Here is a 24,075-nt window from a genome sequence, read left to right as displayed (position 1 = left end):
AGTATTCAATAAACATTAGTGATCATTATCATCATCATTATAAAGCATCCATTATGTCACAAGTACTTTTCTGGGCATTCTGAGTGCAGAAGCTGTGAATAAAATACGATCCTATCCGTAAGGATCTAAATGGTTTTGTTTGGGCCAAAATGGCATAAGTGCAAATACATACATTAATTAGAATTACATAGAATTGTATATGTAGTGATACAAGAAATTAAAAACTACAGCAAGGTTAAGACATCGATTATTATAACACATATAAAAATGTAAAAGGAAGAGTAACAAAATAAACTGAATTCATCAAAAGAATTTGGAACTTGAGTTTTGAGAAAGGGGCTAAGACAGGGAATCTCAGGGAAACAAAAGACCCAGAACATTGAAACTGTTGGCACCAACAAGTCATGGAGGTGGAAATAAACATACTATTTTCTGATTGTAACAATAACATTGGCTCCCAAGAGCGTAAGATTCATGTTGGGCACAGGTTGAAAATAATTGGATGTGGTCAGCTTCTGGAGAAGGTGATCAACTCTGGAGAAATTTATCTGGTTTTGCTACTAAGAGATACAGGAAATCTTTAGTTAAATTTTGTCTTTTCGTTTTCTTTTTAATTGCAATGGCACAAATCTCTGAAAGAATTGACATATTGAATATTCTGAATTGGGACAATTTCTTTTACCGTTCTATCTTTGGCCCCCCCAATTAAGTCACTACTAAATGAAAACGAAACAGAAAAAAATCGCACACGTTTCTCCTCTAATTTTAGAATATGCCATAAACTTAGTCTGTTGGCCCTATTTTCAGATCATTGAAAATTTAAGCAAGATCGGAAATAAAAAGATTTTTGTGAACTCCCAAAGTTCTTTCTTAATAAAACAAACAAATGTTCTAGGGCTGGTAACGGAAGGAGAAGTTCTGTGTGGGGACATCTGGGCAAAGCTCAAAATCTTAATTTTTGTTCACTTAAAATTGCACTCCTCCAAAATATTTATTAACGAGAAATCAAGCTTCATGCTCTATTTAAAAAGTTGCCTTCTAACACTGGCCTCTCTTGACAAAAAATCTGGCTAATTTACTTCATGTGGGGGCATGTCCTTTGAACAGTCTTTCTGGAAATGGGGAGGGAGCTGTATTGCTTCATTTATTCTTTCTGGGTCAGTTTCCCTCATGATCATGAACATGCATTTCTGAGAATGCTGATCCAAATTAAGGGCATAAACTATATCCATGGAATACGGAGCATCAGACTGACCCACACAGAGACTAGAAGTACAGTATCCTAACTCAACTAAATACTGTCAGTATTTTCTCCAGGAAAAAAAAAATGTAGGTCAGATTCAAACAGATTCAGATTTGCCAAGACAGTTCGTGTTTATGATCTGAGTCAGCTACAGGTCCTTTTCTAGCAAACTTGTGTTTGGATTAGTTTGTCATTCAATAACAAATATTAACTGCAACTTCACACCGTCTGATTTAACCATCCCTGAGAAGTCCGTGTACTTAGATGCCTCCTACCACATTTTAAATGCTCTCTTAAATATTCAAATTATATAATTATGCCTAATTATGCAATACATTGTATTTGAATACAAAATCATAATACAGTTTTGGCATCATTGTCATCTTACAGCATTTGCCTTATTATGCTGTGGCATTTTGAGTATTTTTGATCAAACAGTATAAATGGAACAGGTTTTGCATACTGAGCATCTTAAAACCCACTTTAAAGAGATTTACTATCAATGCACATTTTCTGTTCTGCTGGAAAAAATAAGAACTTTGTAGTGTGTGTTATGAAATGTTAAATATTAATACCATTTAAAGTTAATGGTATGCCAAAGAAAATGGCTAATAATACATTATACAATTAAATGCCTATCATATTAGCTCATCTATTAACAAAATAAAATAGATTTAAACAGAAGGGTTCTGATTTGTATTTTTTTAGCAAGGGTTGCCCATGTGTAAAAGCTAAATTATTTATTCAATTTTTAAACTGCTGGATGTGTTGGTTTGCAGTTATTTGCATTATATTTGAATGCTTTGTCCTGTGTTCCTGATACAACAAAAACAGTTTTTTTTCTTTTTGTGTGGAGGCATTTTCTTCTGCACAGATACCACCAACAATGACCAGAAAAAATCAACCAAAAAATACCTTCCTCCATGTCTCGAAAATCACTGAAGATTTCTGGACACCCTGCAGGCAGCAAAGGTCTCAACACGACCGTGTCAGACCCTTTGCTAAACTGCGTTTGTTATCACCATCTTAAACTGGTTCCCAGGTACATAGTTCTACGTCATCATTCTGAACTTTCCAGTATTTATCTTTGCTGGTCCAAGGTTAACTCTCTTCTATTTCATAATCTATGTTGTAATTTTATATATCTTAGTCCATGGATGCTTGTATACCATCCTATGCTTGGCTTTAAGGATAGTTTTTCTTTTCCTTTCTTTTCAGTGTTGGTAGCTTAAAATACCTTGAAAGCATGTGGGTTTTGCTTCTAAAACATTTCAAAGATTATATATTAATAGAATGCTGAGCACATGTGAGGGCCCATGCTTGTGCCTGAGCAAGCTAACCAACTTAATTGGGAAGCAATTACCCCTTTCCCGAACCTATCAATTACACCAAAGTTTGTGTACATCATCTCCCAATCCAATTATTGTGTGTTTAAAAAAAGCCCCCAAACCCTATGAAATGAATTTACCTAGAGAGTTTGAAGCATGTTTGAGGACCGTTTGAAAGTAAGGGCGTTGCTTGAGTGATGCCTGACATCGCTTTCACACACCAGTCGCCATGGCATGGGAGCCATTGTCCTAACTGTAAAAGTTCATTTAATCATTGGAGACCGCATCTTATTTCTGGACACAGTGTGGTAAGTTTTCTTAGGGGAGCATCCTCCTTCTCTTCTCCATTTATGTGCCCTGGAGGAGACTCTACTACACCTCCAAGTATGGAGCGTGTGAACTTCACCTCAGTCAATCAGCTCATCATGTTTCCTCAGCCACAGTGGTTGATTCAGGAATATTGGTAATGACTCAGTTTTGGACATTACTAGTCAAGCCTGTTGGAAAAGATATTCCCGATGAGTTAGAAGCAGAAACCATGTTGACCCAGCAATGCTGCAGTCATTTTACACCATGTGAAGACTAAGAATGAAGCTAACATGGAGGAAAGCAGTACTGGGAGATCAAGAGAAGCTAGGTCCTAATGAGGTTGTCTAGGTCCCAGGATTTAGAGAAGCTTAAACCTTGGTTGCTTCCTGAATTTTCCAGGTATAGGAAAAAAAAAATTTAAGGACAATTTGGATTGGCTTTCTGTCTCTTGAAATCAAAAGAGTCCTAACTGATTCACTTGTACTTTTTATTTACTATTTTGTCTCCTGAATGGTGCTGAGCTTTGTAGCCACTGCGTTTTCATACACCAAAGACCAAGTATGTCAATCGATGAAAAAGCCAACTTTCTTTATATTCTGCGATGAAGGAGACTGTATTTTAGCTGAGGTAAGGAATGGGCTAATCGCATATTAAAAGTCAAGTACCAAGATCTGACACAGATGGCGGATGTCCTCTATTTTTTTTCAAAATTTGTCTTAATAAAAATTAAATCTCATCAATCTGAGCCCAAACTAACTGAAAGTAAAGTGGGAAGACTGTGGTTAGACACATCATTTTAGTTTTTCTCTATTTCAAGGGATTTGCTTTTCTCTCAACGAGTTAGTTCTATGCACAGTTAGACAATACCTTTATGGACAGAAAGATGGTGTTTATGGTCATCGGCTAAAGTCATTAACTGGGATGGGACATTTCTTAGAGAAGATTATTTTAGGCTTCCTGTGATTCCAACAGGAATCAACTCAATAATATGTGATTCACATAGTTAACAAGAGTCAACAAAATAGTCTAGTTATACCTTACACCGAGGGAAGAATTTAACTAGTGGATAAAACTGAGCTAGTCTTGGTAAAATGGTTAAGCAAAATGTGGCTTTTTAAAATCTAACTCATTATTAGAGTCCATGCTTTTTTTTTTCTCTTAAACTCGTAAGATTTCTTCTGAGTTTGTCATTCTTTAGAATATGCTCCTCTTCTGACTCTTTCAAGATTCCCTGTTCTTTGCTGTATTCCTTTGGGGGTATGCTAGGTTGTAGGCTATTCTTCCTGATAAATAGATTTGTGTTCATGATATTTCCTTAGTGTGGAAACCTCATATGATATTTACATTTTTTTAAAAGATTTTATTTATTCATTAGAGAGAGGGAGAGAAAGGGAGCAGGAGGGAGAATCGGAAACAGACTTCACAGTGAGCCCAGAGCCCCATGTGGGCTGGACCCACAACTGAGAGACTATGACCTGAGCCGAAACCAAGAGCCAAAACTTAGCCGACTGAGCCACCCAGGCGCCCCTGATACTTACATTCTAATCGTCAAATTTTATTAATAATCCAGAAGCAGAAAGTATATGGCATGCACATTGAGGCTTCTTCTTTCCCCCCAAATAATGCCTATGTCATACATCACTAATGGATGACAGAACTCGCTCTCACTTATTTAGGACAATGTTTCAGTATCCGTCTTAACAGCTATTAACCAGCTGTTATCTAACCAGCTACTAACAATCAACCATATTTAGTGTAAGAGGTAAAATGACTTGCCTTTCCTGCCTTGGCCAGATAAATTGATTCTCGAATTGTGGCATTTCAGGCAGAGTGGAGTGACGGTGGGAAATTGTTTTGTATGTAAAGAATTTCCTTCATCAGCACATAAGCATCCACCTACACTGCCATCAAATCAGGTTTGTCCACGAGTATTTTAAACATAGTTAAATAAGAGATATAGATTTGGGTGTTACTGAGCAGTGCTTTTTATATTGTCATTTGAATATGGATGTACTCAGTGACCTAAGTGAGTTTATATTCCACCTCCTCCGGTTTAGATTATTTATAAAATAATTCAGGGCACTTCTTTGTCAAAATAACACATTCCATCTAGAGAAGGCTAAATCAAGTACTCCAGTCCCGGCTTCCTTTTCCTTCCCCCTTGCCCTTAGAATAAGACTATTCATATGGAAAACAAAATACAAGTACTATTAGAACGGTATCATCTCTTATTTACTTCACAAAACAGAATACAATATGGGTTGCTATGAAATACAAATGAACTGTAATCCTCATCAGGTTTGGAAATAATGGATTCAGGCTAACATTTCCAGAAGAAATATGAAGGCAGTATTCTAAATTTCCTATTCTTTCCCAAATGAGTTTGCACAAAATGTGTCGCTAAGAAGAGTAATGTGCCCATCACATAGTGAAATTTCCCACTTGCAAAATGAAAATGAAAAGTCTGCATTTTAGGATGGCGTATTTAAACACATGCACCATGCTGTTTGTACAGTGGGGAAAAGAAAGCTCCCCCTACTGGAGCATAAAAAAGCCTCATCTCTTTCCTGCACCCCATGGCTCCGTCATATGCAGAAAGGCACGGAAACATATCGTCTTCCCATTATCCCGCACAGAATCCTGATTCTCACATCAAAACAGTCCATTTTCCTCATTTCAGTTAATTAAAGGACAGCTGGACATTTCGTTATTGCATCAGCCTCAGCTCTGTCTAGTTGAAATGGGGCATGTAAAGGTCTTGGTCCCAAAGACATTTTCACCCGAAACAAATGGTTTTACGATTCGTGCCTCTGATGGAGAGATTTGAAAAAGAAGTAAAAATCATCCTTGAAGTGTGTGTCTATGTGTGCCTGTGTCTGATTTTCATAACATACAAGTACATAGACAGGGAGAGTGAAACATGCATGGAAGAATTTTCATATATCCATATCTATATCTATATCTATGTACGTATGTATGCATATACAGAAAGAGAGAACACGGGGACACACAGGTACACACTTATTTTTATTTCTTTTTAATAAATATTATGTATGTTATTCATTATATCTATGTAGGAAGGAATAAAAAAGTTGTCACATGATTAGTGAGTTGTTATTAATGATTGAATATTAGCATTTATTGGCAAATCTCTAGACACATGAAACTCAATATATATCTATTTTACTCTATAAGCATAAAAGCTAATGTAAATGCGAGAGGTTTAGAGATTTAGAGGCATAGCCAAATTAAAGATAAAAATAATTTTCCCATGCCAATATATGAGGCAATGTGTTTTATCAAGAGGGCAAAGGCGTTTCTACTGAAAAAGATTCTAATGAAAATTTTCTTCAGAAGAACTTCTAGGCTTACATAATTGAAGCGTTTGCTGTCTACAGAAAAACAACAACAACAAAAAAACATCTGCAGTTAACCAAAGTTAAAGGTATTTCTTCCAATTCTAGAAGGATGGGGGCATGGATGAGGGGACTTTAAGCATGTTCCATGTATCTTTTCAGGGTTTTAATGCTACTCATAGGAGACACTCTGAAGACTGTCTCCACTCTCCTCACAATCAGGTGGGCAGCCTTTAACAGCAGAGAGATAACAGACAATTGGAACAATTTTGCCTTTGAAAGAGGTTCAATTATAGTTCACAATCAAGATGAGCTTCCTATTTTCATTCTTTTTCTTTTTTGAAGTAAAATCTGGGGAGGGTGGCTCCTTCAGAATTAGCAAATAATGCACTTGAACCCTGCCTTTCCAGGCTCTGTCTAGGTGCAGGACTAAGCAAATGGTCTGCTTCTAGAGCGGGTTTGGACTCTCAATAATAAGGAAGCTCTCTGGGTTTTGGAAACCTGGTCATCAAGGCTCCCACTTCTCAGAAATCCGAGGCATGACACTCATGCTGTTTTGAAAACTTATACACTGATCAGATGTTTGAGCAGATGATTCCAAACTCTAAGGGGTGTGTGAGGTGAGGGGAGAGTCTGTGTGCGTGCATGTGTGACTGTCCAAGGAGAGATGGTGCACTGAAGATGTTCTTTGCCCCTTTCCTTGTATCCTTTCATATGTTCGGGCATAACAATTTTCAGAAAATGGTGTTTTGGTACAGCCGTGTAGTCTAGAGACCATCCTGGGCTAGTACCTCTACTGTTTATATGCATTTTTGAGAAAATAATACAGTCACAAATTGAGAATAATCCAGGCTTTTTTTTCCTCCTTTCCATCTTGATTTTATAAGACATAAAATATAAGAGATGCAACTTTTTGTAGAAGTGGACAAAATATGATGAGGATCTGTGGTGAATGGGGGAAATATACAAATCAGATTTGTCACTTGCTTCCAACAACTAGAACTGGGTTACCTCTTACAAAGGGAGAGTGCACCTCTAAACCCACTCTACTAGGTATGTTGGAACCCATAAAATTTCCAATTATTGCTTCAGAATTTATTGTGCACATATGGAAAATAATACTTGTAAAACAGAAAGGGGTTTGTGCCTTGTGCTGTCAATACTGTGAAGGATGGGGTGATTATAAAGCAAATTAACAATACTTTTAAATGTGCATTCACTTATCTTTCCAATTAAATCCTTGTTAAACAACTGCACAGACAGTAATGGCGCTTCTGCAAAGCACTGATCAAGACAGTTTTATTGTAATTTTTACTCTGCAACAATTAATCAAGTAGGCATTTCCTTTATTATTAAATTATTTAGTTAATAAATATTCTCAATTGGCTAACATATTTGTAGTTTACATGTTATTTTTGATTTTCCTACAGTGGAACATATTTGGGAATATTTCCATTTTCTAGCAAAGGGAGCATTAAGGCATGTGATTTTATAAATTTCTTTTCTTTACAAGAATAACTGAACAAGAGAAGTCCTTGAAACTTTAAACCATTCAAAAACCCTAGTTCAACCATTTTATTTTGTAAGGGATGCAAACACATTGCTTTTAGCAGATAAGAAATGAGAGATTTTGCTTTAAGGCGTCTTTCTGTTGGGGTAAGCAGGAAAATTAGCATTTTAAAAGTTCATTAATACCAGTTACAGACTTATGAGTCAGGAAGCTGCATTGTAGTTAGCATTTTCTGTTCATATCCTAGTGAAGTGAATAGTACCTGAATATTATTCTTCTGTGAACACACAAGGTGGTATAAAGGAACAGATAAAGATATCTAGAAGTATTTCTTTCCACTTTTGAATTTCCATTTTTGTAATTTGGAGGTTTGAATTTATGTAGCTAGTATGCTTCACTTTTAAAGTGTTTTCATGGCTCTTTAAACAGCCTTTTGTGTTTTGTATCTTTTAAAAAATTTTAATTAGGCGGAATTCCTAGGAAACCAGATTAGTAGTGAGGGCAGTGATCTCAGACACCTGGCTTTAGGATTCAGGAGGGCTACATTAATTCAGAAGTAAGAATAAACATAGAAGAGATACAACATTTTCTTGAGTCATAAAAAGAAAACTTCAGGCAAGGCCAGATTTATAGTTAGACAAGTGGTGTGATTTAAGCTGGGTCAACACTACTTTTTGAGATGCCTGATGTAAAAACTTGATATCCTCACTATTGTTCTGAGTATAGGACGTCCCTTACATTACGCTTCCCAGGACTAGCAGAGAGCCTGAGCTAGAACCCTCAGATTAACAGAATGTCACCAGATTGTCTGTTGGCCAGTCTCTTGGCAGATGGGAATGATGAAGTTCAGTGGTGGGTGAGGGAAAAGGGAGAGCGAGGGAAGGAACGGAGGAGGTGGGGGCTTTGGGTAGGAGTATGGAGAAATTGGGCTTATTAAGACTTGACATCTTGAAGGTATCAGGCATGAGGGCAGGGTGACCTGAAACGCTCTTGAAGTACACTTTGAGTGACAACTGAGCCCAGTTTCAACTCAGCTAGATCTCTGGGGCTAAAACAGGCAATGCTGATGCCAAGACACATGTTTCTCTTGACTGAAATAACAGGGACTATAAGGCCTATAAAGTGCTCAGCACACAATGGACATGATGGGAAACCCACAGGTAACTGTGAGGTACATCTCACCCTCCAGCATTCGCGGTTGGGGAAGGGAGAGAGATTTGATGCTAAATAGATGAAAACCCCTGTTAACCACAGGCACAAAGTGCTAGGGGAAGGAGGTAGAAAAGAAGCTGATTCTTATTGAGATGTATTCCAGGAATCATGAGATGTGTCTTAAGGAGGTGAGTTCATCAGTCAGCAAGACCAGTGATGGCGTGCGTCTTGCTCGAATAGACAGATATGCTTCTCTTTCCATTGAAACCAATCAAATAGTAATGTACATACATATTCCAGTCCCTCTCGCTGATGGGACAGTGAATCCCAACAGACTTCAGAGAAAGAGCAGAGAACAGTAAGTGAATCCTTGATGGCTGTGATAACACAGAAGGAACAGATTAATAAGAAGGGACAGCAGGGTACTCACTAAGGAAAAATGTAACAGGGAGCGAGGAGGCCACAAAAAGACAAACAATCTGGAGGAATGTAAAATATGAGATGATATGGTGTAAAGAGAAAGACTGCTACTTAAGCAAAATGATTCCAGTGGGCCCTTTAGAAATTTCCAGACATTATGTTGAGTAGACTATTGGATATCCTGCTCACCCTGAGTGCCTCCGTGATGGAGACCAGATGTTGGAAGACCATAGCGAGGCTCTCATTCCAGTTTGTCTCTAGAGTACCATGAGACACATAGTGCCTTCTCGAAAGATACACTGAATGAACGAATGCAACTTTTGGCAATTCAGTTAAACTCATAGGGACTTTTATTCATCCATGAAGTGGATAGACTTCTTATAAAGATCTAGTGAGTCAGCATTTAAAAGTACTTTGGAGAACTGATGTACTGACATTCTCTTGGTATGTTCTAAGGAGTAAACTCCATTCTCTTAAAGAAGATTCACCTAATTCCTTAAAACAAATCTCCTTTCAAAAGATATATGTGCTAATTGCAGGAAATTAGGAAACAGTTTGGAAAAAAGGAAGATAATAAAAATCACCAGCACCTTTTAACATTTTATGCATGTCTTGCCATTGTTTCGGAAACAGAGTTCAGTAATACACAGTAACACAGTCCTTTCGAGACTGATCTCTAACATGTACAAAATGCCTCAACTTCTTTTTAAAGGAAATGACTCAACCCTGTATCTAATCAATAAATTTATTAAAACGTGTCGAGATTCTATCAGGTGCAAGATACTCTTTGAGGTGAAGTAGGACAGATAGACTTAAAAAACATGAGCTCTGCTCTTTAGTGGTGTCCAGTGTGTTGAGGAGATATGATATATACATACTTTAATGATATATGACACACATATACAATAATAATGGTAATAATTATATATGTTAATTATATATTAATATATATTAATTATGTAGTAATAATAATGTGATTATTGTGTATTGAGTACTTGAAAGTACAAACATAGGATTTAAAAGAGTTCCTATGGGTTGGGGTAATCCAGGAAAAATGTGAGTGACATTTAAATAATCCAAGAAGGATATAAGATTAGCCCTTTGTCAAATACTCTTTTCTTTAAAAAAAAATGATATACCTTATTTGGTTATAATAGGTGTCTCCGTTAGGATGATTGTGAGGGATACATTTCAATAAAACTTCCATTTCTATATGGTGTAACATTTTCCAGGTAATGTATTCATTATCTCATGTTGACTAACTCATCTCAAGAGAATGGACAGTCTTCCTTTAAAGATAAGAAAATTGCCCTGGGAGGGGTAAGTGACTTGGGCACGATGTCACAGCTAGTAAAGGGCCATATGGAAACTGACCTGGGGTTTCTAACTCCTGAGCCAGCTCAGGAGTTCTCATTGCAGCTTATTGGAAAAAAAAAAATTTTCAAAAGGCACATGGAAAATGAGATAAATTGGAATATGGAGTTTATCTCATAGAAATCCCTTACCATTATTATATCTTAACTGAACTGTTATAACAGCTTACTAACTGTTCTCTTGCTTCCACTCTTGCTTTATAAAATGTATTCTTCTCATAGCAGCCAGAATGATTTAAAAAAAAAAACACATAAATAATATCAGATCATTTCCTGATTAACTACCTCTCCTGCACTGCAGTGACTTAGAATGAAAGACAAAACTTCTTATCTTGATTTACAAGGGCCTCACTGGACTGGCTTTGCCCATCTCTCTGACCTCTATGTCCTGATCTCATACAAGCCCGCGTTCCCTGGGACCAGTTTCTCGCTGCCTGCTCTGCTCCTCACCCACCCCCCAATCTCTGCATGCCTCTCTCCTTCCTATCAGATCAGATTTCCACTCCGATGGCTCCTCTTCAAAGAGACCTTGCCAGACCATCCAATCTAAGGACATTTTCTCTTATCCTCATCAGTTATTCTCTCTTACACCACTATCTCGATTCTTGACATAACGTGTAAGCATCTCATGTATTTGCTTATTATCAATCTCTTGACACCAAAATAACACTCCACCACAGCCTGATTCCCCAAGGTTCTCCTCAGTACCCAGAAGAAAGCCTGGCTCATAGGAAGTTTTCAACAAATAATTTTGAATGACTAAATCTCCATTTGAAGTTTTCCTTAGGCAGATTAAAGCTGTATTTTATTCTTTAAGCTAATTTTGCTCCTTTCCTGATTCTTCTCATATACTTTGCAGTTTGTGTTACTTTATTTGAGCCATGGCAAGTCTAGGACAGTCACTTGCAATTTGAGCCCAAGGTGTCCTTTGTCAGACTGATACGGAGCTGGCAGGGCCTTGGCAACAAGCAATGACCCTGAGAGGGCTCACACCAGAAATTCACATAAGCAAGCGACAGTCCTCAATGTGATCTTTGTACCACCTGGGATTGGGAGTCATCCATTGCCACTCAGACAGTCTTTCTTGGCCTAAAGGGCCAGGCTGTTAGGGCTGGATCAGGTCTCCCAGCTTGACAGCTGCCTCCTCTTTTTGCCAAGCCTCTCCTACGTGGTCCATGTTGGACAGTCAGACTGTGACTTCAGGTGAAGGTGGGAGACGGGGCAAGCATATGGTTCATTGAACTGGTTGCACAGAGACTCATAAATTCTGAAGATTTTCTTCTAACCGTCACTGATCATCCAACATTATTCATTAATCATTCAATTCTTGAATGCATTCTTAGTCAACAAATATTTATTTAAAGGGGATTATGTGCCAAGTACCTAAGAGCTGGGTGACCAAAACAGGCAAGGTCTTGTCTTGTTCATGCAGATGCTGTAGTATAGTGGGGGAAGGGCAGCCCTGAGGCCACAGACAAAGAAGCCCTGCAGTTCCAGAAAGGATGTGTTTGGAAGAAAACAAGATACTGGGATGGCAAGTGACGGGATGGGGGGTAGGATGGAGCCACATGTTTCATATGTGATAGTCTTGTGGAGAAGATGACTTGTATGTTGAAAAGAAAGTCTTGTCAGAGGCTGAAGGAAGTACATTTCAGGTAGACAGGAACAAAAGCCAAGGTCCCGGTAAGAAATGAACTTGATGGGTCTGAGGACTTCTCCCAATTTCATTCCTGACTTGCCTAATTGCTAATAACATACTTTGTGAAGGAAGGGTAAGCCATATCTCCCTAAACTTCGTCATATGAAGGCAGAAAATGGGGATACAGGTTTCTTCACTCTTCATTTCTGTCCCTTGATTCTTTTATCCAATCTAAAATTAAATGCTCATTTATAAGAGTCTGGGAGAAAACATAATGTAAAATATAGCTTGAGTTTTCTTTACTGAGACACCCAAGAAACAGAACCTAACACGACATATCAATGAATATTGTCGTGGAGTTGGTTTGTATTAAAAGTTCATCAATTTATTATGTAGGAACAAATCTTTATTCAGTCCACATACTGTATCAGGCACTTTGCTATATTGGGGATACAGTGATGAATCAAACTTCCTACTCCTCCTGATGAAGTCACAGGCAGTTAGGAGTTATTTATTAAAAGGATCCTTTAAATAAAGTTTTCTCTTATAAAAGGGTTTCACAGACTGGACACCAAAAAGTATAGTATTATAATAAGACATGGTTTTGGATTCTTTGATGTTAAAAAGAAGAATATGTCTCTCTGCCCCTTCCCCCATGGTAAATTGAATCCAGCACTCAGCAATATATTCTTTGGAGAAAGTTTAAAACAAATTCACTGTCTGGCTTCAAAACATATTAATAGTACAGCCTTAGAAAAGTTACTTAATCTTTCTGAACCACGATTTTCTTGTATGAATAATGTGGATCATAAAGTTTATCTACCTTGCAGACTTTTATGAGGGTGAGAGCTAAGCAATTTTCCGTTGCCGCCATGCAGTAGATTCTCAGTTAAATGCTAGCTAGCAACAGCATCAGCGTCAGCATCACTCTGTTACATTTTAAAATATTATTTACTCTAGCTTTTTTAAGCAAATATTTAGGTAAAACATCTTTTCTTTTTAATTTCTTCTAGAATCTACATTGGAAATATTGTAGTCGTAAAAAAATATCAGTAATTTTAATCATACGATTAACATACATGTTTATCCATGGCATTTTTTTAGTTACACTCCAAATTATGACTCAGAGTTCATAAAAATTAGTGAGCATGATTACATCAATCAACAGTCAAAGAGAAAAATCTCTCATCACTAGAAATTTTATCAAAAAAGGGGTTCGTAGTCTATTTCTGCCTTACTCAAATACAAACCTTGTATGTTTTATGGCTTGTCTAGATAACCAGCATAAAATCACCAGGATATTGTGCAGGGGTTCCCAAACCTGGCTTTGCACTTGACTCACTCGGGGAGTTTTTCTTTTAAAATACATACATAGAGCTCCAAACCCAGACTTTCTACATCAGAATTTTTATGACTGGGCTCCAAAATCTTGATTTCTAAAAGCTCCCCAACTTGATTCTTGGGGTAGACTTTAACGTGATCTCCAGTTATCCTCTGCTCCTTGTGTTTATGCCTTGTATAATCCCCTTCCCTGGGGTATGGATAGGAGCTGTGACTTGATTCTAACCATCAGAAGGCACCAAAGGTGATGGGATATAACCTTTATTGTTATCTTACATAGGATTAGAACTTCTGCTTTAGGTACTAGTTGCTCTCCCTTGCTATTTTGATGAAACAAGCTGCCTATGGAGAGGTCCACAAGGCCTCTGGCCAACAGCCAATAATGATGAGGTCTTGAGTCCAACAAACCACAAGGAACTAAATCCTAGTAATCACGTGAGCTTGGAAGCAGACCTGTCTCAAGCTGAGCCTCCTGATGAGGACCCACCCCTGGCCCACATCTTGATAGTAACTTTATGGGGAATCTGGCTAATCCATACCCAGACTTCTGACCCACAAAAGCTGGGAGATAATAAATGTGTGTTGCTCTACATAGCTAAGCAGGTGGTAATATTTTTATGCAGCAGTGGATAACTAATATAGTTCTGAAATGTAGTCCGTGTCTACAACCAGTGATATCAAGAATAGTTAAGAGCAGAGGTAAGCTTGTTGTGTTTCCCCACTAATTTTTAATTTTTATTACTTAATTCTGTTGGGGATGATGATGATTTTTGATGATGATGGATTTTTATAAATATCCTTGGGGGTTTCCTTGGGGACTAGCCATTGCATAACTGACTGATTTAATTTCTGGACTCAATGGCCAAACCTACATGGAAAAGCCATAACTGAATTAAGACTTGAAATTTCAGTAGATTTTACTCACCCTCTCTCATGAACATGGAATTGGGCAATTCCCAAAAGCCTATTGATAAAATAAAACTAAATTTCTCCTTTGTATTCAGGAACCCCCAAATCCTATGAATTTGATTAGTGAGACAAATTATTGGATGACAGGGAGTCTCCAAAGCTTTCCCATACTTATATTTCTTCCTAGAAAAGGAATCATAATATCATCAAAGAAAATTCAATCATGTGGAAGCCCAAAACCATACTTGATTATTAATATTTAGTATCATGCTTGTATTAAGAAAAAGTAAGTTGTATTGATGTGATTTCATCTAACATCTTTTTTTTTTTTTAAAGATTTTATTTATTTATTTATTTGACAGACGACCAGTGAGAGAGGGAACACAGCAGGGGGAGTGTGAGAGGAAGAAGCAGGCTCCTAGCGGAGGAGCCTGATGTGGGGCTCGATCCTGGAATGCTGGGATCACGCCCTGAGCCGAAGGCAGACGCTTAACGACTGCGCCACCCAGGCGCCCCTCGTCTAACATCTTAAAGTTCGTACTAAATATCACTTGACTGATTCAGAGTTTTTTAAGTCCTCACATTTTCCTTATTATTCCCATTTTGGAAATAAAGAGTCTGAGATTCAAAGGAATTACAATTATTTCCATTAGACTGACAAATAGCTCGGAAGCAAGGTAAGGAAGCAGTTCCATTGATTCCCACTCGGCGCTCTCTCTCCACTGGACGGTCTCTGCCTTTGTGTCACCACAGCGTTAGGTAGGCTTCTGATTGGTTGGCATGTAACAAATTATAAAATATTACTCACGGTAAACGTATGATATAATTTTGCTTTGAAATAAGTAGCCAGAATTTGTGTATTTTAGATACTAGAAGTATTCATCAAGTTGTTATTAGAATAGTGTGTAAAAACTGGGGCTCCTGACTGGCTCAGTCAGTAGAACATGTGACTCTTGATCTCGGGTTTGTAAGTTCGAGCCTCACACTGGGTGTAGGGATTACTTAAAAGGAAAATCTTTAAAAAAAAGAATATCGTGTAAAAACTCAAGACTATATAAATGTGTATGAATGGGAAGAGCTTATTGTTTTGACTTCCGTTCATTTATTTACAAATAACAATACATTTTCTTAAGCAGCTAGAAAGCAATCCAAGTTTTGCCATCAATAGTCTTTGAGCTCCCTGACTCCATGTAGCTGAAAAATTAGGTTTAAGAAAGTTTCCAAAGCCCTGAACGATGTTAGAGTCTGCCCTTTTATGATCAAGTGATCTTTTCGGCTTTAATGGGAAAAATAAATCATTGTTAAAAGATAATCTTGTCACATGGAAGCCAGAAAGGTGCAATATCAATGATTCGACTTACCAAAAAACCGCCCTGCGGAATGGGATAAAGCAAATAACAGTTTGTTTTGTTGTTGCTGTGGTTGGCAGTCAGAGTGAAGTAGGCTTAAGGAAATACCTTGTTTTAAAAATAAGAAGAGGGCAATATAAACGCACGTAACAGGAAAGTGAATGGACTTGATACAAGGGCTATTTTATAAGAACAGAACTGCCAATTGTTCACATTCTTTCTCTCCTCTTTTATTCAATTTTTGATGCTGCAAATAATATGAAAAGCATGGGGTAGCTCTAAAGTTAACGCTTTGCTTGGCATTGTCGTACAAATCTATATAAAAGTAGTTTAGATATAGTTGGTAACACGAAATTGTTTCTCTAATAGTTTATTTTCAATGGAGCTTATTCTTAGCATGTTCAAAATAAGCAAATTCATCTCTTTAAGCCAATGTTTAATTTGGATTATTATGCCAATAAGATCTGGGTGAATAAAGATATGCAAAGTGCAAGACTGTAAATTAATGGGAAAAAAAAAACCTCTCTCCCATTTAAAACAACACACACGCACAATCATATGCACACACACACACATACACACCCACACGCCCACACACCCAATTAAGATTCTTGGCCATGTAGATTTATAGCATTTATATATTTTGTTCCTCTGGGTGTGAAAAAGTGAAGGAGGGTGTCCCTAAGATTCTTCCTTTAAATTTTTTCCTATATATGGAAAACATGTCTAAAATCCTGGTGGGAAGTAACTTCCTCTAGTTCAGAGAAATGGTTAGAGGGAATATTTGTTACTGTGTACTAAGAAACGCCAGTCTGGAAAATTCCCACTCGGTTCTTCCCCCATTGCCTCATAGTTCTCCCATTGGCTCATGGGTTTGGGAAGCTTCATAGTCGATATTTTCCAAAAAGGATGCCAGTCTTTCTTGTCCCTTTTTTAAAGGGTGAAATAGAACATCTAAGCAGTACCGAAAGAGAGTCTGAACTGAATTTGGAGTTTGGGCAATAAGCCTGGATGGGCAGCTGAAACCAGAATGTGGATGTCAGGAGGAGGGGAACTCAACCTAGTGGGATTTCCAAGACCCACTGTCAAAAGTTCTCAAGACAGTTCTGCAGCCTCCTCGATGCTGAAGTCGGTCCTTTGCAGAAGTACCCCCAAGCAAGAAAACCATCAGGTCACAGATCATTCTGAAGAATCAACACAGTGTCACAGGCTGTTGACAGGTTGACATCTAAGGTCATGGACCAGTTTTTTTTGGGGGATGCCCTCCTAGAGTGGAGGAGTTGCATCAGCAAAATGTCACTGAGAGCTGTCACCAAATACAGTAAACAAGGCAGAGCACTGCTTATTCAATGCACCGATGGCCCAGTAAATCAAGAGTTCTCAATGACTGCTGAAGGCTACAACAGAGTATTGTATTAAAGTAGTTTCTTGGTCAAAACACAGATACATAAAAGTCCTACAGAGTGAGGCAATGCCAGCCTTCTTCGTAACTGTGATGTTTGGCATTTTCTTCCACATTTCTCTTTCTTGACCTCTTTTAGCCAAACTCCTGTGACAGTACTGGTCACTTACAAACACTGGAAAGCAGGTGAACACAAAAAGTGACTAACAAGTACGCGTAGCATGAAAAGACTGATACTCACTTTTGTAAGAAGGTAATCAACAATTAATGAATGGAAAACGCCCAGTGGCAGCAGTGGCTTTCAGCAAAGGCTCTGAGTCAGAGGCACCAGGGATCTAGTCCTAACTCTTTCACTTACTTGAATTACTATTACCTTAGGATATTATTTAACGTCTCTGAGCCTCAGTTTCCTCACCTTTAAAATGGGAACAGTAATAGTGCCTATTGTATGGGATGGTAGAAATCACTACATTAAATGACATAAGTAAAGCACTTAGTACAGTGCCTGGCACATAGTAAGTTATGAAAATATGTTAGCTACTTTTATAATAATAATTATCATGATTATTATCATCATTACTAGTTATAATTAGAACATGCTTTTCAAAAGTGATCACTTTGAATTTAACTTGTATGCCATCTGATCTGGAAGTATAATGAGGGTATCCAATTCGTACTGATTTAGTGAGTCAAACAGAAAACCAAAACAAATTGAATCATTCAACTGGTGTATTTAGAATTGCTGATGATTATAGCATTCAAGAAAGTTAGTGAAATACATAAATTGCAATTGAACTGTTCTTGAAAATCCCCCAAATCAGTTTTCATTTGTCTAGCCTAATGGTGGGTAGGACTTGTTCATTTTTAAAATGTATATTTAGAACCTTCTAAAAGGAAATGTTGTGGAATGTGAACATGGAGGAGACAAAAGGTGTTAATACAAAGGGAGTATGCCAAAATCATGTATGTTCCATCTCTGAAAACAAAAAAGAATCTATTGCATTCACATATCACTTTATGCTTTTCATGGAATTATCTATCACTCATTGCCACTTTATTTCATTGCACACACACATACACACACGCACTCACACATGCTCACACACACATGCACAGAAGGGAGGCTACAATGTACACAGTCAGCCTCTTTGTACCCAGCACTGATTCTTTTCTAAGTCAGCTCTGCTGTTAGGCGCCAGTGTACAGATGGAGGGGAAGGTATGGTGTTAGCACCAAAGTTATGGGTCCACTCCAGAGATTTCATTCAAAGGATAATCTGATTAGCAAAATTTGAGACAGGCCTGTATATGCATTCTTTTATCATCTAATTCAAAAAACTCCACAACACAACTTGGATGAAATCGCCAGTATCAAAGGTCCTAATGTAGCATAATTTGTGTTGAGCATGCTGCATTGTGACAGTGCTATAAACCAGGGAGACAGTTTACTGACAATTCTGTGCTACCAGATACCAACTCAGGCCTCTGTCCAGCTTTACATTGTCAACTCTCGTGGAAACATGAGCAGTTACACAGCCTCAGAGGACGCTGAAGTCTGGATTGCAAAAGATGAGATGGACAGATTTCATATTTTCATTGCAGATTTTTTTTTGCCTTTTCAAACTGCTGAGCATAATTTTTTTTAAAGGCAGGAAATGCAACTAGTGTTTGTTTCTAGCATGGCTTCTGTTTTGAGATTTCTTCTTTGTAGAAGAAATGTGTTGCCCAGCTGTCTAGAATCCCAATCAGGATATGGCTTCAGTATGAAATATATTAAAAGAATGATTTTAGCTGGATATAAGCAGGAACGAAAATGAGGCTGGGCCTATTTTATCCAATTTTTACTCACAGAGGGGCACTCTGGTTCAGTCCAATGGGGCCAATATGAATAAATGAGGTAAAGCTAAGTTCTGGGGTTTTTTGGTTTTGCATTTTTTTAAATAATGTTTTGTTTGTTTTTGCTTCTGTTTTTGCCTTGGAAGGAGAGTAATTATGAAACATAAAGGTTCATATTAGTGAACAAACAGAGCTGAGGAGATTCTCAGTTACAAAGATTCTCAGAAATAAAAATCATGCACTGTACAGAAGTATTGCAGTCAACACCTAAAGGATGGTTCAACCCAAATTAAACTGTTGGAGAATTTAATGCATCTCAGTATTAATATTTCTCCTATTTGCAACACACACACACACACACACACACAGAGTATTCAACAAATATTAATTAAAACCTCCCTTTATGCACACCCAAGGGCTACTGTTGTTTAAGGGCAGAAAAGACAAAGATGATTCAAGTCGTACTTTTAAGATGTATAGAGATTTGTTGCAGAGACAGATATTTCAACCAGTATTCTATCCTTAAGCAACTTAAGATGTTACAGTCTGCTCGTTTTCTAGAACATTTTCTACTTTTTATTTTTATTTTTCTAAATTCATAGTGTTTTAAAGAGAAGTTTCAGGTTTACAGAAAAACTGAATGGAAAATATAGAGTTCCCATATACCCCTTCTACCCCCTACCCCAGCACAAAATTCCCCTATCATTAATATTTTTTATTAGTGTGGTACATTTGTTACAATTGATAAACTAATGTTGATACATTATTATTATTATTTTTAAAAGATTTCATTTATTTATTTATTTGACAGAGAAAGAGAGGGGGAGAGAACACAAACAGGGGGAGCAACAGAGGGAGAGGGAGAAGCAGGATCTCCGCTGAGCAGAGAACCCAACTTGGGGCTCAACCTCAGGACCTTGGGATCATGACCTGAGCCAAAGGTAGACACTTAACTGACTGAGCCACCCAGGTGCCCCTGATACATTACTACTAAATAAGTCTATAGTTTACATTAAGGTTCACTCTTAGTGTTGTATATTACATAGATTTGACAAATGTATACTGACATTTATCCACCATTATAATATCAAACAAAATAGTTACACGGCCCTAAAACCCCGCTGTGCTCATTGATTCATCCCCCTCTCCCCCCAGATCCTTTGCTACCATTGATCTTTACTGTCTCCATAGTTTTCCCTTTTCCATAATGTCATAGAGTTGGAATGGTACAGTACGTAGCCTTTTCAAACTGGCTTCTTTCACTTAGCAATATGCATTTAAGGGTCCTCCAAGTCTTTTGGTGACTTGATATCTCATTCCTTTTAACACTGAATAATATTCCATTATATGTATGTGCCACAGTTTATTTATCCATTTACCTATTGATGGACATATTGGTTGCTTTCAAGCTTTATCAATTAGGAATAAAGTTGAAAATACTTGTGCACAGGTTTTTGCGTGAACACAAGTTCTGAACTCATTTGGGTCAATATCAAGGAGGACAATTGCTGGGTAGTAGGTTATAAATATGTTTTTATAAGAACCTACCAAACTATCTTTCAAAGTTCCTACACCATTGTGCATTTCCACCAGCAGTGAATGCGAATTCCTGTTGCTCCAGGTCCTTGTCAGCATTTGGTGATGTCAGGGGCTTAGCTTTTGGCCATCCTAATACATGTTTAGTTGTATCGCATTATTGTTTTAATTTGTAATTCTTTGATGATATATGTATTTCCTAATTTTTAATTCTCTTACTTACCTATTACATATTTTTCTAACATCTGTGATTTTGACCTTTATGTTTCCATCATTCATTTAATCAATATTAATTCACATGCATTCTGTGTCTATTATATGCCAGTAATGTTTTTCAACGTTAGGATATTTTTTTTCTTTTACCTTTTTACTATTCTTTTTTTCATTTTCTGTTTGTCATATTCTACTAATTATTTATTTCACATAAACTATTAGTTGGTTCCTCTCTCTAGTCTATTAATCCCCAAGTAAACTGGATATTTCTTACTTCTCTGATGATAATAGTTTCATTTCTTCAAATTTCTCTTGTTCCCTTCACAACTTTCATTATTACAGATTCATAATACATAGAGCACAGAGTCTGAAATATTATTAGAGATGAAACGACTGAAAAAAATGAAGTGAAGAAATCACTTACCTTGGTTGACAATAAATCTTAACTTCTGTATTGTTGCCAGATTGCCACTAACTCGGTATATTCCATCAACATCTAGACCTGAAAATAAAAGGGCATGTTTTATATTTGCTCATAAAAGAACTGAGATGGTAAAAGAAAAAAAATGTGGGAAAGAAGGTAATAGTAAATCAACAACAAATATCCTTTCCTCATAGAGAAGACAAATTTCTGTGTTCTAAACCAAGCAATCTTCAATAGTTTAATTTCAACAAACTAATCATAAAGTTCAGTCATAGTCAATCATCAACAAATTTGAATCTTTTTTTAAATTATGTTGTTAGTTACCATACAGTACTTCATTAGTTTTTTAATCTAGTTGAATCATAGAAGAGTAATAGGTAGTGTTGGATTTTACACTATAGTTAAGATTCAGTCCCAAGGAAAACATAGGAATTAAACAGGTGATAGGTAGGAGAAGAATCTTCACATATGTATTATTGCCCCTTTCTGGACAGGAAACAACCCAAGGCATTTGTGGAATTTCCCTTCCTTCCTTTCTTCTTCCTTTCGTCCCTCCCTTCCTTTCTTATTCTATTCTATTCTATTCTATTCTATTCTATTCTATTCTATTCTATTCTATTCTATTCTATTCCATCCTGTCCTGTCCCGTCCCATCCGATTCAATTCCATTCTTTTTTTCTTGTAATCCCATAACATAACATGCATTGGTCTAATTATTTTAAACTACAAAAGAAAATTCTATTCCAGATGTATAACTAGTTTGATAATCTCTAGTATATTACAGGTAATGGGGGTACTCTGTTATGGAGGGATAATAAAGAAGAAAGTCTTTGACAAAATGCCGAGATTAGTTTCAGAGTACTTTAAAACTGGTCATCTATAATTCAAAATGACTTATTCTGGCAGTGGATTTGGATAATCAACCACTTGTTTTCCACACATCTATTTATAGCATGTAGTTATTTCCATGACCAAGTTATCGAAAAATGAGGAAACAGGAAAATAGAGAAACACTTATTGAGACACTATTATTGTCCTCAAGGAATGTGAATGACATACTTTTAATGTCAAGTGTGTATGATCCTTGATGTGTCCAGGCCCTCAGAGAGGCCAGAGATGAGGGTACCACCCAACTATCTCAGCTGTTTCTCTAAGGAAACGGCATAGCACCATGATTAAACATTGTAATTCACAATCCTAAGTATTAAATAAGTTGGTAGAAATTATTGTCATAATATAACAGAATAAGGGCTTTGTAAAGCTCTTTACTGACATGAAATGATCTCTTTTACAGTAGGAACATTTCTGCTATTGTGCAAAATATTTCATCAATAGTTTAAGGTAGAATAGCATAACTTGGAACACTGGCATTGATGGTATAATTCAAAACAATCATTCACTATTTTTTGATACTTTATTTCTTTAGAGCATTTTTGAATTTATAGCAAAATTGAAGGGAAGGTACAGAGATTTCACATATGCTTCCTGTCCCTCCTAGATGCATAGTCTCCCCCATTATCAGCATCCCCCACTAGAGTGATACATTTTTACAATTGAGGAGCCTATAATGATGCATCATAATCGATGTTTATGGTTGCAGTATGGTTCATTTTGGTGTTGTACATTCTATGGGTTTGGACAAATGCATAATGACATGTATCCATCATCATAGAATGATACAAAGTATTTTCCCTCTCCTATAAATTCTCTCTGCCCACCTAGTCATCTTCATGACTTTTACCCTTCCATGTGATCAACTATAGAGCAATTTGGAATAATATAAATATGATGGAATAGTTGTTAGCAAATTTATTAATTGGTTTGAGTTTTGTAGTTCTAGAATAATCTAATAATAAATCACTGTCCTTGTCCCTTCATGAGAATTATGAATTTGTGAGGAATTAAGATGAGGTTGGACACCTATTAGTGCGTATGAGTGTCAAGACACATACATTTATAAAAATCACATATATTATTTCTTCCTAATGCACAAAATAGCTCCATTAATCAAAGGCTAACACTCCAGTATGTTTGCTTTTAAGTACAATGTGCATTTGACAAATGAAATGTAACAATCGTCTTAATTAAAATTTTTCTAATATGTAACTCCTAGGTTTAGTATGTGACCATTTTGGTCTTCAGTTTATAAACATATGCCCAAAACTTTATAATTTATTACCCATTACTTTTCTTGCTTTGTCATTAGATAGTGCTTGGCACCTAGATTTAACCTATAAAATTTTAAATAATATAATAGATTTTAAAAATATTAAAACTTTCATGTACATATGTCCCTTTCAGTGTATTCCCTCTTGGGGTTATATTTAATTTTTTCTGAACATGTAGCTATTAGGGAAAATATTTCAGAATTCTTTAAAATCACCTTCAGTGGCTCCCTGTTATCTGTAGAAAATTTTTTCTGGTGGCAAGTTTGGGGCCTTTTTGGTAATAGTTTTGGAATTGGAACTAGACAAAGGTCATTCAAAACCATGATTGGTGAGTAATGTCATCCTGCTTGCCACCACAAACAGACAAAATTTCACCAAATGATGGTGGTCTGGTATTTTCCCATGACTTATCAGTTTCTTTCAAAGAATTTGAGAAAAAGAATATTTTAGTAAATAGAAACATTGATGCAATATGCAGACCTACATTCCCCAAGTGAGAAATCTTAATATGCTTTTAATAGAATTGGTGAAATTAGCCCTATTTAAAATAATGATTCACGATGAAATG

The 24,075-nt window shown here is 36.8% G+C and overlaps 1 protein-coding gene across 1 annotated transcript in view; it reads right to left on the bottom strand.

Moving 5' to 3' along the window:
• ARHGAP15 (Rho GTPase activating protein 15) overlaps nucleotides 1–24,075 on the bottom strand; it is a 596,409-nt gene that overhangs the window by 170,127 nt on the left and 402,207 nt on the right. Inside the window, exon 11 of the mRNA XM_026510055.4 lies at nucleotides 21,340–21,417. Within this exon, the coding sequence (XP_026365840.1) occupies nucleotides 21,340–21,417 (78 nt within the window). The remainder of the gene's footprint in view (nucleotides 1–21,339; nucleotides 21,418–24,075) is intronic.

Source organism: Ursus arctos, unplaced genomic scaffold (genome assembly GCF_023065955.2).
Source record: "Ursus arctos isolate Adak ecotype North America unplaced genomic scaffold, UrsArc2.0 scaffold_1, whole genome shotgun sequence".
NCBI lineage: Eukaryota > Metazoa > Chordata > Mammalia > Carnivora > Ursidae > Ursus > Ursus arctos.
Note: the sequence above shows the minus strand (reverse complement) of the source record. Positions and strands in the feature narration are given on the sequence as shown.